At 38.0% G+C, this 12,039-nt stretch overlaps 3 protein-coding genes across 5 annotated transcripts in view; 1 reads left to right on the forward strand and 2 right to left on the reverse strand.

Annotated features, from left to right (window-relative positions):
- Positions 1–12,039, forward strand: part of OPN3 (opsin 3) — a 116,056-nt gene that overhangs the window by 25,081 nt on the left and 78,936 nt on the right. The gene's annotated exons all lie outside the window — the stretch shown is intronic.
- LOC134512979 (WD repeat-containing protein 64-like) overlaps positions 1–12,039 on the reverse strand; it is a 73,723-nt gene that overhangs the window by 16,218 nt on the left and 45,466 nt on the right. Inside the window, exons 10-16 of the mRNA XM_063328910.1 lie at positions 10,241–10,367; positions 7,970–8,118; positions 5,923–6,046; positions 4,472–4,641; positions 2,972–3,148; positions 1,940–2,070; positions 546–638 (exon numbers count right to left, since the gene is read on the reverse strand). Coding sequence (XP_063184980.1) covers positions 546–638; positions 1,940–2,070; positions 2,972–3,148; positions 4,472–4,641; positions 5,923–6,046; positions 7,970–8,118; positions 10,241–10,367 — 971 coding nt within the window. The remainder of the gene's footprint in view (positions 1–545; positions 639–1,939; positions 2,071–2,971; positions 3,149–4,471; positions 4,642–5,922; positions 6,047–7,969; positions 8,119–10,240; positions 10,368–12,039) is intronic.
- LOC134513795 (WD repeat-containing protein 64-like) overlaps positions 1–12,039 on the reverse strand; it is a 73,723-nt gene that overhangs the window by 16,218 nt on the left and 45,466 nt on the right. The window contains exons 11-17 of the mRNA XM_063330965.1: positions 10,241–10,367; positions 7,970–8,118; positions 5,923–6,046; positions 4,472–4,641; positions 2,972–3,148; positions 1,940–2,070; positions 546–638 (exon numbers count right to left, since the gene is read on the reverse strand). Of these exons, the coding sequence (XP_063187035.1) occupies positions 546–638; positions 1,940–2,070; positions 2,972–3,148; positions 4,472–4,641; positions 5,923–6,046; positions 7,970–8,118; positions 10,241–10,367 (971 nt within the window). The remainder of the gene's footprint in view (positions 1–545; positions 639–1,939; positions 2,071–2,971; positions 3,149–4,471; positions 4,642–5,922; positions 6,047–7,969; positions 8,119–10,240; positions 10,368–12,039) is intronic.

Raw genomic sequence — 12,039 nt, forward strand, 5'->3', positions numbered from 1 at the left:
TCAGCATGAGCATATTTGGCTAAAATTCTGTTCTCCATCCAACACTACCAACATATGCCAGCTTCTAATTTGTTTTAAGATGAAACTTGAGGCTGCACACTTCAATGAGCTTGCCTCTCCTTGTTTGCTGAGAGTATCTAATACCATGAGGACTGCATCAGGTTTAAAATAAAGAAAAAGCCTGCTGCCACACAGTTACCACACAGAGATAAGAATCAAAGAAGGTACACTACACAGGAAAAATAATACCTGACAAAAGCTGACTCGTGTTGAATTCATCAACAGAATTGAGACTAATGAGGTCATTTAGAGGACAAAAGGATAGCTGAGTGGAGTGGTAAAAAAGAATATATAATATGGATTGATAAGCTTTACAGAAATTTAAGGATGGGAAAGCTAATTAACTGTTTGAACTTGAACTGATTACATGCAAAGAAAATCTCAATTTAAATGAGCTATCTTGGAGAAACATTACGTCAGTTTACTACCACAAAATTCTAAATTACTGAACCTGTCCTGGGGGAAGATAAAATGCACACAGTTACCTGGAAGTGAAAGCACTATGTACAAGGAATAACATGGCATTGACTCCAGATGCTTGAAGAACTGAAGCCTGGCTGTCTTCATTAATTTTACACCTGAAAATAAAGATGTTTGTACAAGAAGTGTCATATAGGCTGCGTGTTGCTCCCAGAAAAAGTTGCAGACTTTATTTGTAAGCTAAAAAATTAAACATTTCCTTTCCCAGAATGTATGTCACCTAAAAGTTTTCGACACAGTTTTTCAGAATGAGTTAATCACTTCTGATGGATTAATGTCAGTGAAGGAAGTGTAGGTACAGAATGTGCCTGTGCCAGGAAAAACAGGAACCTGATGGAATGATGAACACTTCATTCAGCCAAATATTTTCTTGAGAATTAGTATTTCAGAGAAAAGTGAATTAACATGTTGAAGTTAACTACCTAAGTTAATGTTAGAAAAGTACCTTGTTCCTGGCATTTAAGCCAGTCATATGAACCCTGGGTAAAATATTCTACTTAAAAAGCATTGATTTCCCTGTCTTCCATGCATTCACATGAATTGGTTCCCTCATATATCAGGAGGCAAAAGCAAAGGATGAGACAGAGCCAGAACTGCAATTAAGTTTTGATTATTTCCCGTGGTACAGAAAAACTCAGCTCGCTTTCTCACAAACATGCCAATTTTACACATGAAAGATGCTGTGAAACTATTGGGTAGGATAGATAAATATTGACTTTGTACAGTGTTAAAAGGCATGTATTCCATCACCAACACAGAAATACTGCTGTGCTGCTCCACTCAGTCTAACCAGACATGTTGTCATTGTTCGCTTTCCTGATGTAGCAGCTTAATCCACATGAGAATGTCTGGAACCATGCTACACTCCCTTTTTGTCGCTTTCTGTGAAAGGTTTTTACTCCCAAACCTCCAAAATCACTTCAGATTTCTCCTTGTTGAATGTGAATTCTAGTCTTCTAGGTATAGACAATGATGCTGATAAATTTGCCATTATCATCCATGAAAGTGGCATTATTTCCAGATGTCCTCCCAAACATGAAACCTCCAAAATAACGATGGTTCTACAGCTCAGTAGCAGCCTCTAGTCGATGACAGAGTGACTTACGTAGTGAGAGTTTCGTTCAGCAGCAGTGCTGAGTTATGTTAAAACACTATTCTTAGTTACATCGTCCCTTTCCCAAATGAATCTCTGTCTTAATCACTTCTCCTACCTGCAATGTCAGGACTAGCTAGCAGAGTAATTTGCAGTGGGAGGGAGGGGGGGCAGATAAATTGCTACTTTAACTCTTGCTTGTCCATCACCCTTTACAGTTCAGTGTCTTAGAAGTTCCAGTATGCCATTTGAAAAGTTTGTATGAAATACTGGAGATCAAAATGCCTCCATGAAAGCAATACTTACAGGCATCTCACAGAAGCAGATTCAAAGTCCCACAAAATTATTGCACCATCTGCACTTCCTGTAGCTATCAAACTGCATCCTTCTACTTTTAAAACATCAAAACACTTGATTTCCACAGAAGGTACAAAAGTCTACAAAGAACATTAAAAAAATTTGAGTAGGAGCAATGTGAACACTAGAGAGTGAAATGTTTAACTGTTAATGTAATAAGATGCCTAAATTGTCAATGTCTACAGCAACTGCATGTGCAATGCTATTCTAATAGTATTCTATTTGAGCTACACAGAAGCACTAGAAGCAGGGAGTGATAGTACTGGGAGAGTCCCTGCTGCAGAGGACAGGGCCCTCCATCTGCCAACCTGACCTGCTATCTGTGGCACAGTTGCAATTAGATTGTGTAAAAACAGCTGTAAGAACTGAAGATTAATCAGAAGTAGGTATCTATAGAAATACTCTAATCAGGTGAAAGGAATAAGTCACTGAACAGAGATATAATGACCTTTCCATAAACATCATCCAGATATGTTACAAAGTTAGTGAAATTATATAAACCAAAACTGAAGTCTCATGGACTATTCAAATTAAACTGGTCAGCAATTGAAACATAAATTTGGCATCTTATTTTATCAAAGCAGTAAGAAGAGAAAATGGAATCACTTTAACACCCAGCTTGATCTTTATGTGCCACTATTACTGAAGGTCAGTCTATCTATAGTAATGAAACAGCGTTTCATTTCTAGAATAATTCATAGGAGAACCTCAACTAACTATTTGGTGGAGGAATGTGAAGTGTTGTATTCAGAGCAGCTGCTTAATCATGGCGACAGCCATGCAATGGATTGTTAGGCAGATATAGCCCTTAGAAACCATCACCTTTTACATGATTTATTTTAGACCTTCAGTGTACTGAAAAGTTTGGAACACTTATTTGGTTTTTATCCTGTCATTCAAACATTAAATCCTTGAGGGCACAGTAAACATTTTAGTTCCTTATCTTCTGTAAATGATGTGGAACTTTGAAGTGTTTCTCACCTCTGTATCAGTCCTTGGAGAACTGGTGTCAGGCAGCAGCTGAATATCCGGAAAAAATTCATGTGTTTGTAAAGTGTCAGGCTTCAATGAGAGAGACACAACTGGATTCCTTCGTGGAAATGACACTGACTCAGGAAGCATCCACGTGACATACAGATATGATTGAACCGAGTTACCCTATTAAAATAATTGACTTAATGAAAGAGGAACAAAAGGATTTCTCTATTCATAAGAAAATTATCAGCAAGTGTGTCCCAAAAGCTTGTTTCTGTGCCAAACTACAAAAACCATTACAGACTTCACCTAGCATGTGCCTACACTGCAAACTGAAGTGGCAGAGATATTCCAGCTCACTTTAAATTACCTGCTGTTACATTAGAAGCTGTCCAGCTGTGGAGTTCAGAACTTCTGATTTTGTGCGGTTTAACTATCCTCTTAAAGTCTCTTTAGTTACACCTGCTTATTTTATTAACATTGCTAGTCTCCAGTTCATATCTACCACACCAGCAAAACTGGTGGTTTTTCCAGTTGCGTGAGAAGAACAAGCCATGGTTCAGCCATGGCCCCAAGTCACTGATTCCTTCCCATTGTGCCTAGAGGTGACTGGGAGTTACCTTGATAGTTTTTGCGCCTGTAACAAGTTCACTTCAGTATCTAGTTTCTGCTTTAACCTCAATATTTCTGTCCATTTTGGGAATTGGTACTGAAACAGTATTAATGTACTTAGGTTTGTATAGACTTGGAGGAGATTCAACTCTTTACCAGCCTGTTTGTCAAGGGATACATTTACATTTCATAAACGGTTTAACATTTTCAGTAGTAACACTGGGGGGCAACTGGTGTGATGTACTATTTCAGAAAAATCTGAATATCAAATAAACAACTCTCTATAAAACAGCTATTTATTTGCAGGAGGCTTAAAAGTAATAAATTATTTACCAAGATGAGAACTTCTATGTTTTTATCCCCTAATGTATCATCTGTCTAATAAAATTTATTACTTCTCCCCACAAACTTTGTTCCCTTGCACATAGTAGCTTTAAAGTTTTATAAGGAAAATTTTGTCCCAAGTAAAACATTCCAATTTGAGGAAGAAAATTCTAACCAGTCTCAGCTGCTGGTGACCCAGAAACTCTATAAACATGGTAAACACTCTCTATAATAACAACAGTAATATGTTAAAGCTTTTACCTTAAAAGATCTATAACTACTGAAACCTCGATCACAAACAGAAAAACATTCATGTGCCATTATAGTAAATGCATGGAAAGAAATTATCAGAATGCTGGAAACCAGCAATGGACTAATGAACATATAAACACGTAGACCGTAAAGCAGAAAGCTAATTGGATGACATGCAGAAAATGGATTGTTCCTTGACAGCTTCTAAAATTTTGTCTACTAATCAATGAAAAAGTCTTATTTTATCTTGAAAATTAGGAGCTACCAAATGAAAACAGAAAAAAAAATAATATAATTATATAAGTATATTTGAAAAACCTGAATGATTTTCATTTTCCCACTCTGCTCCAAAACAAGAAGCGCATGTTGACTCTCATCAGCCTGCAGATAAACTATCTTCAGCAGATGACACTCATCTTTGCTGTGCTGGGCCAAAGGCAAGGCTTTAACTTCCTGCCCACTTTCAAACTCCCAAATTTTCACAGTTCCTACACAAGGATAAGAAAGATATACAGAAGGCAATTAAATTTCAGCAATAACCTCTGCTTCAAAGTCAGAAATTTGAACTGGATAAGACAGGGAAAGGAGAAGAAAAAAGAAAATCCAATTGAAGATTCAGAGCCAGGTCACTGATCTTTCAAAAGCTGTAACAGGAAATCACCCTTAGGGACACAAAACTTACCAGAAAACACCTTCACCACTAGTACCACCATTTTCCCATCTTTTTCCATGTCAGTTTTATGCTGCAGCTCAAAGGATAAAAGACTATCAGCCTATCTCACACCTATTTCTGGACTAACGCCATCAGAGAGTAAGCAGAGTGGTGGGGCAGTCAGGCAGAAGACTTCAGGTTCTGAGCTACAGCAAGGAGCAGAGGGACCTGGTTGCTGGACTTGTCCCACAAAGTTAGTGAGGAGAAGGAGCTAAAGCATTATCTTAAGTGAAGCAGTTACTACATATGGCTCCACATTTGTAAGACTTGATAGCATTCACCTTCTGTCATGCTCTTGAGATCCATAAAGGGCAGAGTCTCTGCTCCCAAGCATAAATAAGAAACATTAGCCAGAATGCTGTGTGGAAAAGGTCATCTCCTCTTTATGTGAGGTAGCTTTCACATATTTCATATATTTTAATAGTTCAGGTATGTACTCTTGAACATTTGAATGTAAGAAGAATTATTCAGCCATGTTAACAGATCACAAAATTATCAAAGTTTGGTGCAGAATTCAGTGTGGCTCTTGTGTATTGGAGAGGTCTTCTCACTTTACCTAAAACGGATGCACCTGTTATAACACAAGCAAAAAGTTCAGGAAACCAGCAGCTATATATATTCTAGTGTTCAGTGCCTGCAGACACTATAAAATTGAGCTTAGATACTATAAAATTGAAAAACTACCTTTCTCCATCTGCGGCCATTTAGTTACAGTGTGGTACACAGATCGAGGTCCTAAGTCCCATAAGGAATCATCTTTTCAGACCAAGAGCTTTGCAAATAGTCTTCCATAGAGCAATAGGCTAGCAAAGTACCAGAGCTCAAGCAGCCAAGAATAACCTTTCTATGAATCACCTATCAAATAAAACCCAACCAAGACAAACCTTCCCCCTGCTGCCTTTTTCAGCTGTGCATTCCTTTCTGTGTATACTTCCTCCCGTCTTGAAAGAAAGCCAAAAGTCATTCTTCTGTCACTCAGAGAGTCAAGGCAGAGCCCTTAACACATGTCATTTTAAATAAATGTATTAAAAATGTGGTAATTATTTAATTGCTTTACCATCACATGCCCCAGTAGCAAGATAAAAACCATTTATTTCAATGGCCGCACAGGTCACTTCAATATTCAGCCCATGCGCGTCTTCAATCTGGTATATTTGATATCCTGTTTCTAGGTCCCAGACCTGAAAAAATAAGATGGTAATTATTTGTACTACAACCTCTAAAAAACTCATCACACAATGTGTTCTAGTGTAATTGGAGAAAGACGAATACTTCCAAGAGCAAATTTTCACATCCCATGAAATAGGTTCTCTGTTACAACAGCACATTACCATGTTCTTTTACTGAAATACCAGTGTAATTTCCCTGAAAATGTCCCTCTCCCCAGAGAAGCAATTCTAGCAAGGGGAGGCTCTATTTAGTATGTTATAAGAAAGACCCTTGTTAAGTCAGGGAGACTGTTGTTAAACATAATAAGTTTTTAGAGTGCAAAAGCAAGGAAATCTAAATACAAAGAATGGTTAGAGCTATAATTTCTATGCTGAATATCAAAACGAGGCTTTTCAAAAACACTTGGTCCCAAAATGTAGGAACAACTATATCTGATCATTATCTAATCCTTTTGGGAATTTAAACAGTGCCTTATAATGAAGTACCAGTACAAAGTTTGGTTGCTGTAGTGGAATAGCTCAGATTCAACTGGATTTATGAAGTAGCCACTTATGTCATATGCACTGTCTGCAGCACCAAGTGCCCCAAACTATCTTGAAATTGTAATGGCGTTGTAGCCGCTACGGTCTAAGGAAGGTAGGGTTTACAGTGAGAAATAACATCTTTACCAAGTATATAAAATGAACAAACCTTTACACAAACAAGGCTTTCTCCACAGGAATAGCATGCATCGCCAGCTGGCCCAATAAGAGATGCTACCTCTCCCTACAAATCTTGCCATCTAACCCCATCAAGAGTTAATGAAAACTGCAGGTCCTTGGTACCTCTGATGATTATTGTCACACTGTTAATTACACCAGTAATGATTCATTTTATTAATCTGTGGGTTTTCTGACACTTGCATGGCAACTATTTTTTAGTGGTTCAAATGCAAATGGTAAAGTTAACAGGCAAACTGAATCTTTTCATTCATGTTTCAACACAAATAGAGCTGTGATAAAAAGTGTTAAAAGTGATCTTCACCACTTTATTTTTCTTGTTAACTGGCTATCATATTCAACACTTCTCCCTCACTGTATGAAATCCTTAAGGCTCAGAACAACATGTTCTTGGAAATTATTTGAATGAGAAAAGGATCTACAGAAGGTCAGAAAATTGGCTTCAGAACTGCTAGACAAATAGAAGCAGATCAGAGAAAAGAGTAAGTGAAACAGGAGGATAAAAAGTCAGAGTTTATAGTTGAGGCACACTGTATGTGCCAATGAAACTTTTCAATTTTAGTGAAGGAAGGCAGCATTTTTTTTCACAGTCCTGTTTTTACAAAGTCACTTTTTTCATGTTTTAAACCAATCCATAGAATGTCTACAGTACACGTTTATATTCTACTAAGCTTACTGGGACTCAATCACTTCCTAAACCTTAAAGAGAAGCTTATTAGATATGCCTTCTGAATTGAAGAATAATGTGTAATTGTGCTTGCATGAGCTGCTGATTGAATGTACAGTTCGACATCATGGCAGTTAAAATTTTCCATTATAGCTACTAAATAGCCAATGGACTTCCACTACTATCGCATTACTTGCAAGAATCCATTGCAGGAACAGGTGAAGTGTACCTGTTCAGCCAAAGGAAATAAAATTACAACTAAATCCAGCACCTCTGAAGCCTTGCTCAATCTGCCTGGTGCTTGCAGTGCAGTTATGTCAGTGCAGGTCAGGGAAGTAGTTTTCTGACAAAAGTAACGCTGCTGAGCCGAAACAGCTTATTCATCATGGCTACCGCTTCCCTGGAGAATTTGAGCACAAAAATAGCCAGAAAACCAACACTTTGAATGATAAACACTAATCGCTTACCTAATTACCCAGTAACTTACTTGTAACAAAAAAGCTGAAACTTCTATTTTTCAGTTTAAATGATGACAACTTAACACTCACCTTCAGTATTGACTCAGAGCAGATAGTGAGAATCTGGTGAAAAACTGTGTTGTAAATCAGAACACTGATGCTTTTCTCATGTGTCTGTGGCACATGTCTTGTGTCTTGTATCATATGAGTTAGGGGATAAATATCAATGACAGCTGAACCTGCACAGAGTGAGAGAAGTGAGAATATACAGATTTCGTGTATAGTAGCAGTTACTTTCCCTGGATACAAAAAGATTTATGTAAACCGTAGGGTTAATTTGAGTTCTTCTGAAGAGGATAAGGAATATTGTCTATTTCTAGAGAATATCTGTTCTCTAAACCAGAAAACATTCACACGTGCTCCCCACAAAGCACCAATTAAACAATGGCTAAGTATTTACCTGCCTTAAACAACCAGCTGCCCACCTTTGATGGGGTTGATACTGTGACTCCAAATCATTAGGAGCATAAATCCTCCAGTCCCAGAGTGGGTTGACATGGAATGGAATGAACCCAAATAAATAAAATTCTAATTGGCAGATATATCATTAAAATAAATTCTGGTATCCACTTTCTTAGAGATAAAGCAATTCTATCTGCAGACAATGATGATGTCCTTCCAGTATCTTCCTTTATATGCCACTGCAGGTCTGAATGGTGTTTTCTAGACACCTTCTAGTGCTCTCGGATCAGAAGGTTTGAAAAGACAGAGAGGCAGATGGGGAAGACAAGACAAAAGAAAGGACAAGGTTTTTACAACGCAGGCTCACAAGCCAGACTACACATGCAGCCTATTTCAGTTCCAGTATTACTACGGTTCTACCAGTAGAGGAGCACCAGTCATCAGCAAGTAGCAGCAAAGGACGACTTGGCATAACTCCAGGCATAGAGGCCAGCAGCTTGGAAAAGGCACAGAAGGAAAGCTGTGGTGGTATTCAAATGAAGCATGAAGGTGAGCCGTGATCTATGGATGTTAGTGAACTAATAACTGAAAATCTCCTCTGTACAATCAGGTACATAGCAATGAGAATTCATCATCCACATATAGCCTCAGTCTCTTGCTCTCTTCAGGGACAAGGAGACCTTCACTTAGCCTTTTAATCAAATCATTAACAGAGACCAGGACCAGATTTTTACAGATATTTACTCCAATCATTGTTTATTAGGGTAAAGTTACCTCATTTTGTCAAGGTATTACATTTATCCATGTAAAATCCCTATGTTACTAAGCCTTGAAAATCTCACTAACGTAAATTTGAATGGAAGATCATATCTGTATCCTTTAATGATTAAAAATCTTTACAAAACTAGACTGATTAATATTCTGGGTATTTTTTAAATAAGACCTAGAAACTGAAGTTTCTTAAGCTTTGCAGTGCTTACCAAATGCCTAAATACATATAACAATGTGTGGACTCTAGTTCAATGTATATATTTAGGCTTCTAAAACAGGTTTATTGGCACAAAGATTCAGCAGAAATTACCAGGTCACTGAAAACAAAATGTTTCACATTCATCTTCTTAGATTTAACAAGTTTTTTCAAGCTTTGTGCCTTGTTCCTAAACCAAGGACAGAAAAAACTGTCTCCAAAGACAATGACCTTATTTGCTTGGTATGTCTCAGGCCTCTATAGCCCCAGAACAGGTTCAAAGATGGGTTTTTTCAGCAACTATATCTCTGGGGCAGACAAACGCTGCCAGTTTCCAGAGTCTCTGCCTTAGATACAGATGGCTTACATCCTCAGTGACGCCGGTGAAGCTCTGGTCCCTCAAAGGTACCAGGCCCCTGCTACAGAGTCAGATAACAGAGCCCAAAAACCTCAGATGAGTTCCCACAATATTTTATTCCCGATCAATCGTACAGTGTGACTGTTGGCACCACAGACTGTGCGTCTCTCTACACTTGTGAGAGCTCCACAGAGATTATACTTTGATCTCCAAATGGGAGGAGGGTGTTAGAGGAATCATCAGGGGAAGATCAGCAACCTAGTAGCTTTCAAGAAATGACAAAGCTACAGCACAATATCTGTAGTTTAATTTTTCTAAGGAAGGGTCACCTTGCTTTTCTCATTTCCTCTGGTTCCTGTTGTTAATTCCCATGCTGCATATTTTCATGCATATTTCTATATTGAAATTAGCACCTTAATTAGTCTTAATGTCCAAATACTCTTACCTCCCAGTATTCTGTGCATCTCATATACCTTATTCCTGTACTCAACTTCAGGTGTATGTAATCATAAAGGAAATTGCATTCTAGGAGAACGGGCATGGATGCTCTCACATATCAACTGCAATAACATACCAGTGATAAGTGTACCACGATCATCGTCAAATACCATGGCAATGGTCTCTATCTCTCCAGGACTCCCTTGATTATCATGGAAGACCTGCAGCAGTGAAAGGGTCTGTATATCCCACACTCTAAATATCTAGAGGGAGAGAGAGGGGAGAAAATGTAGGACTGTATCATGTATTGCATTGGATTTTCAACTACTTTTTGTTTCTATGACAGTAATATTATAGCCTCCAATGAAAATCACATTGTTAAGCATGGTACATCCCCAGATAAGCAAGGCAAATACCAAAGGCATCTGTATCCCCATTTTACTAAGAATAAAAGGCACAGAAAGGCTGTTTTGTAATCTTGACCTGACAAGTCCACCTTGGAACCAGATCTCCCAAGAACTTGTTCTACTCCTTAATGACAAGATGACTCCATTGTGTCATATTTTTCAGTCACATATAGATAAATCCCAAGGGTTTAAAAACTTGTATTTGAACTGGACTATTAAACAGTGTGCAACAATATAAAGATAAATTTCATAGGGTTCTAGATAAAGGAATTTCTGAAATCTTTGATCGACCGCAGATGTTGGAGCAAATCAGGATCAGGACATACTGCAGAAGGATCATTTTTATGCATATATAGTTCTTTTGCTCTCCATAAGCAAATGCTATCAATCACAGTCGGGGTACTATCCTGTAAGGAATACTAGACATATTAGATACCTTTGTTCTTACTTTTGGTTTCAATGTAAAACACAGCACTTGCTTTAAACTCTAGAATTCCTCACCAATAATTATACTTTAACAACACTTATTCATCTTGCCTGATCAAAAGCTGTGTTGAACTTACTGCTATCCTATGCAAACTGCTCTTAATCCTGCAAGACATCATGATATAATTTCACAGATCCCATGGCTTTTAGTATTGTGTATTTCTCTGCAAGATAATCTTGCTACGTTCTCAAAAGTTATTCTGTCATCACATCTACCTGCAATTCTTATTCAGCTGCCAAAACTGTAGTGAGTTTTATATAGGTATCTGTGCAAGTTATTTGTATTTTTTCAATTGTGTTATGAAAAGGCGGGGCTGCATTTTTAATTGGGATTTTAACACAAAGACACATGTTGGTACAATGCTCCCATTGGTACTGGAAGTGCTGTGGGCATTTACAAAAGTCATTGAATCTTTGGATGAAATGCTCCATAAAATGTAAGTCCATAAACCACATCAGCACAAGCCCATGAAATATTCAACTGAATTTGATAACAGAGCTGTGTCTCAGACAGAAATATAACATGAATAATTCTGCTTCCTGTGCTATAGTCCCTATAGGTCTTCCTCTCTCAGCTGTTCCTTATTCTTAACTTTGTCACTCAGTGGCTTTTCTTAGGTGATCTTGATGCAGTTAGTCAAATTCTAACTTCATAGTCCTGTCCAGGAAGGATGAAGCAGACACCCTCTCCTGACTGGGGCTGGGTGGCTGTTTCTCTAAAAGAACAATAATATGGGGTAAACTAATGAGGAAAAAAAATAAAAATCCTAGGAAATAAGCAAGGGAAATCCACCGCCATTTCTTTGATTCATCCCAGCATCTCCTGTACGGTGATAAACATTATGGTAAAGGTAGGTCCAAGTCAAAAGATGTCTGCAGCAGACAGCTTGGGTGCAGATTCTTGCATTATATTCCTGAAAACCTACTTAATACACCCACAGGTAAAAGAAGCTGTCCATTAGCTTGCCTGTTGTGGAAAGACAGTCCAGTATGCCTCTTGAAACCCACCTAAACAGCTGTGCATAACAGATGGGCATTGTAA

The sequence above is a fragment of the Chroicocephalus ridibundus genome, chromosome 3, assembly GCF_963924245.1.
Source record: "Chroicocephalus ridibundus chromosome 3, bChrRid1.1, whole genome shotgun sequence".
Taxonomy (NCBI): domain Eukaryota; kingdom Metazoa; phylum Chordata; class Aves; order Charadriiformes; family Laridae; genus Chroicocephalus; species Chroicocephalus ridibundus.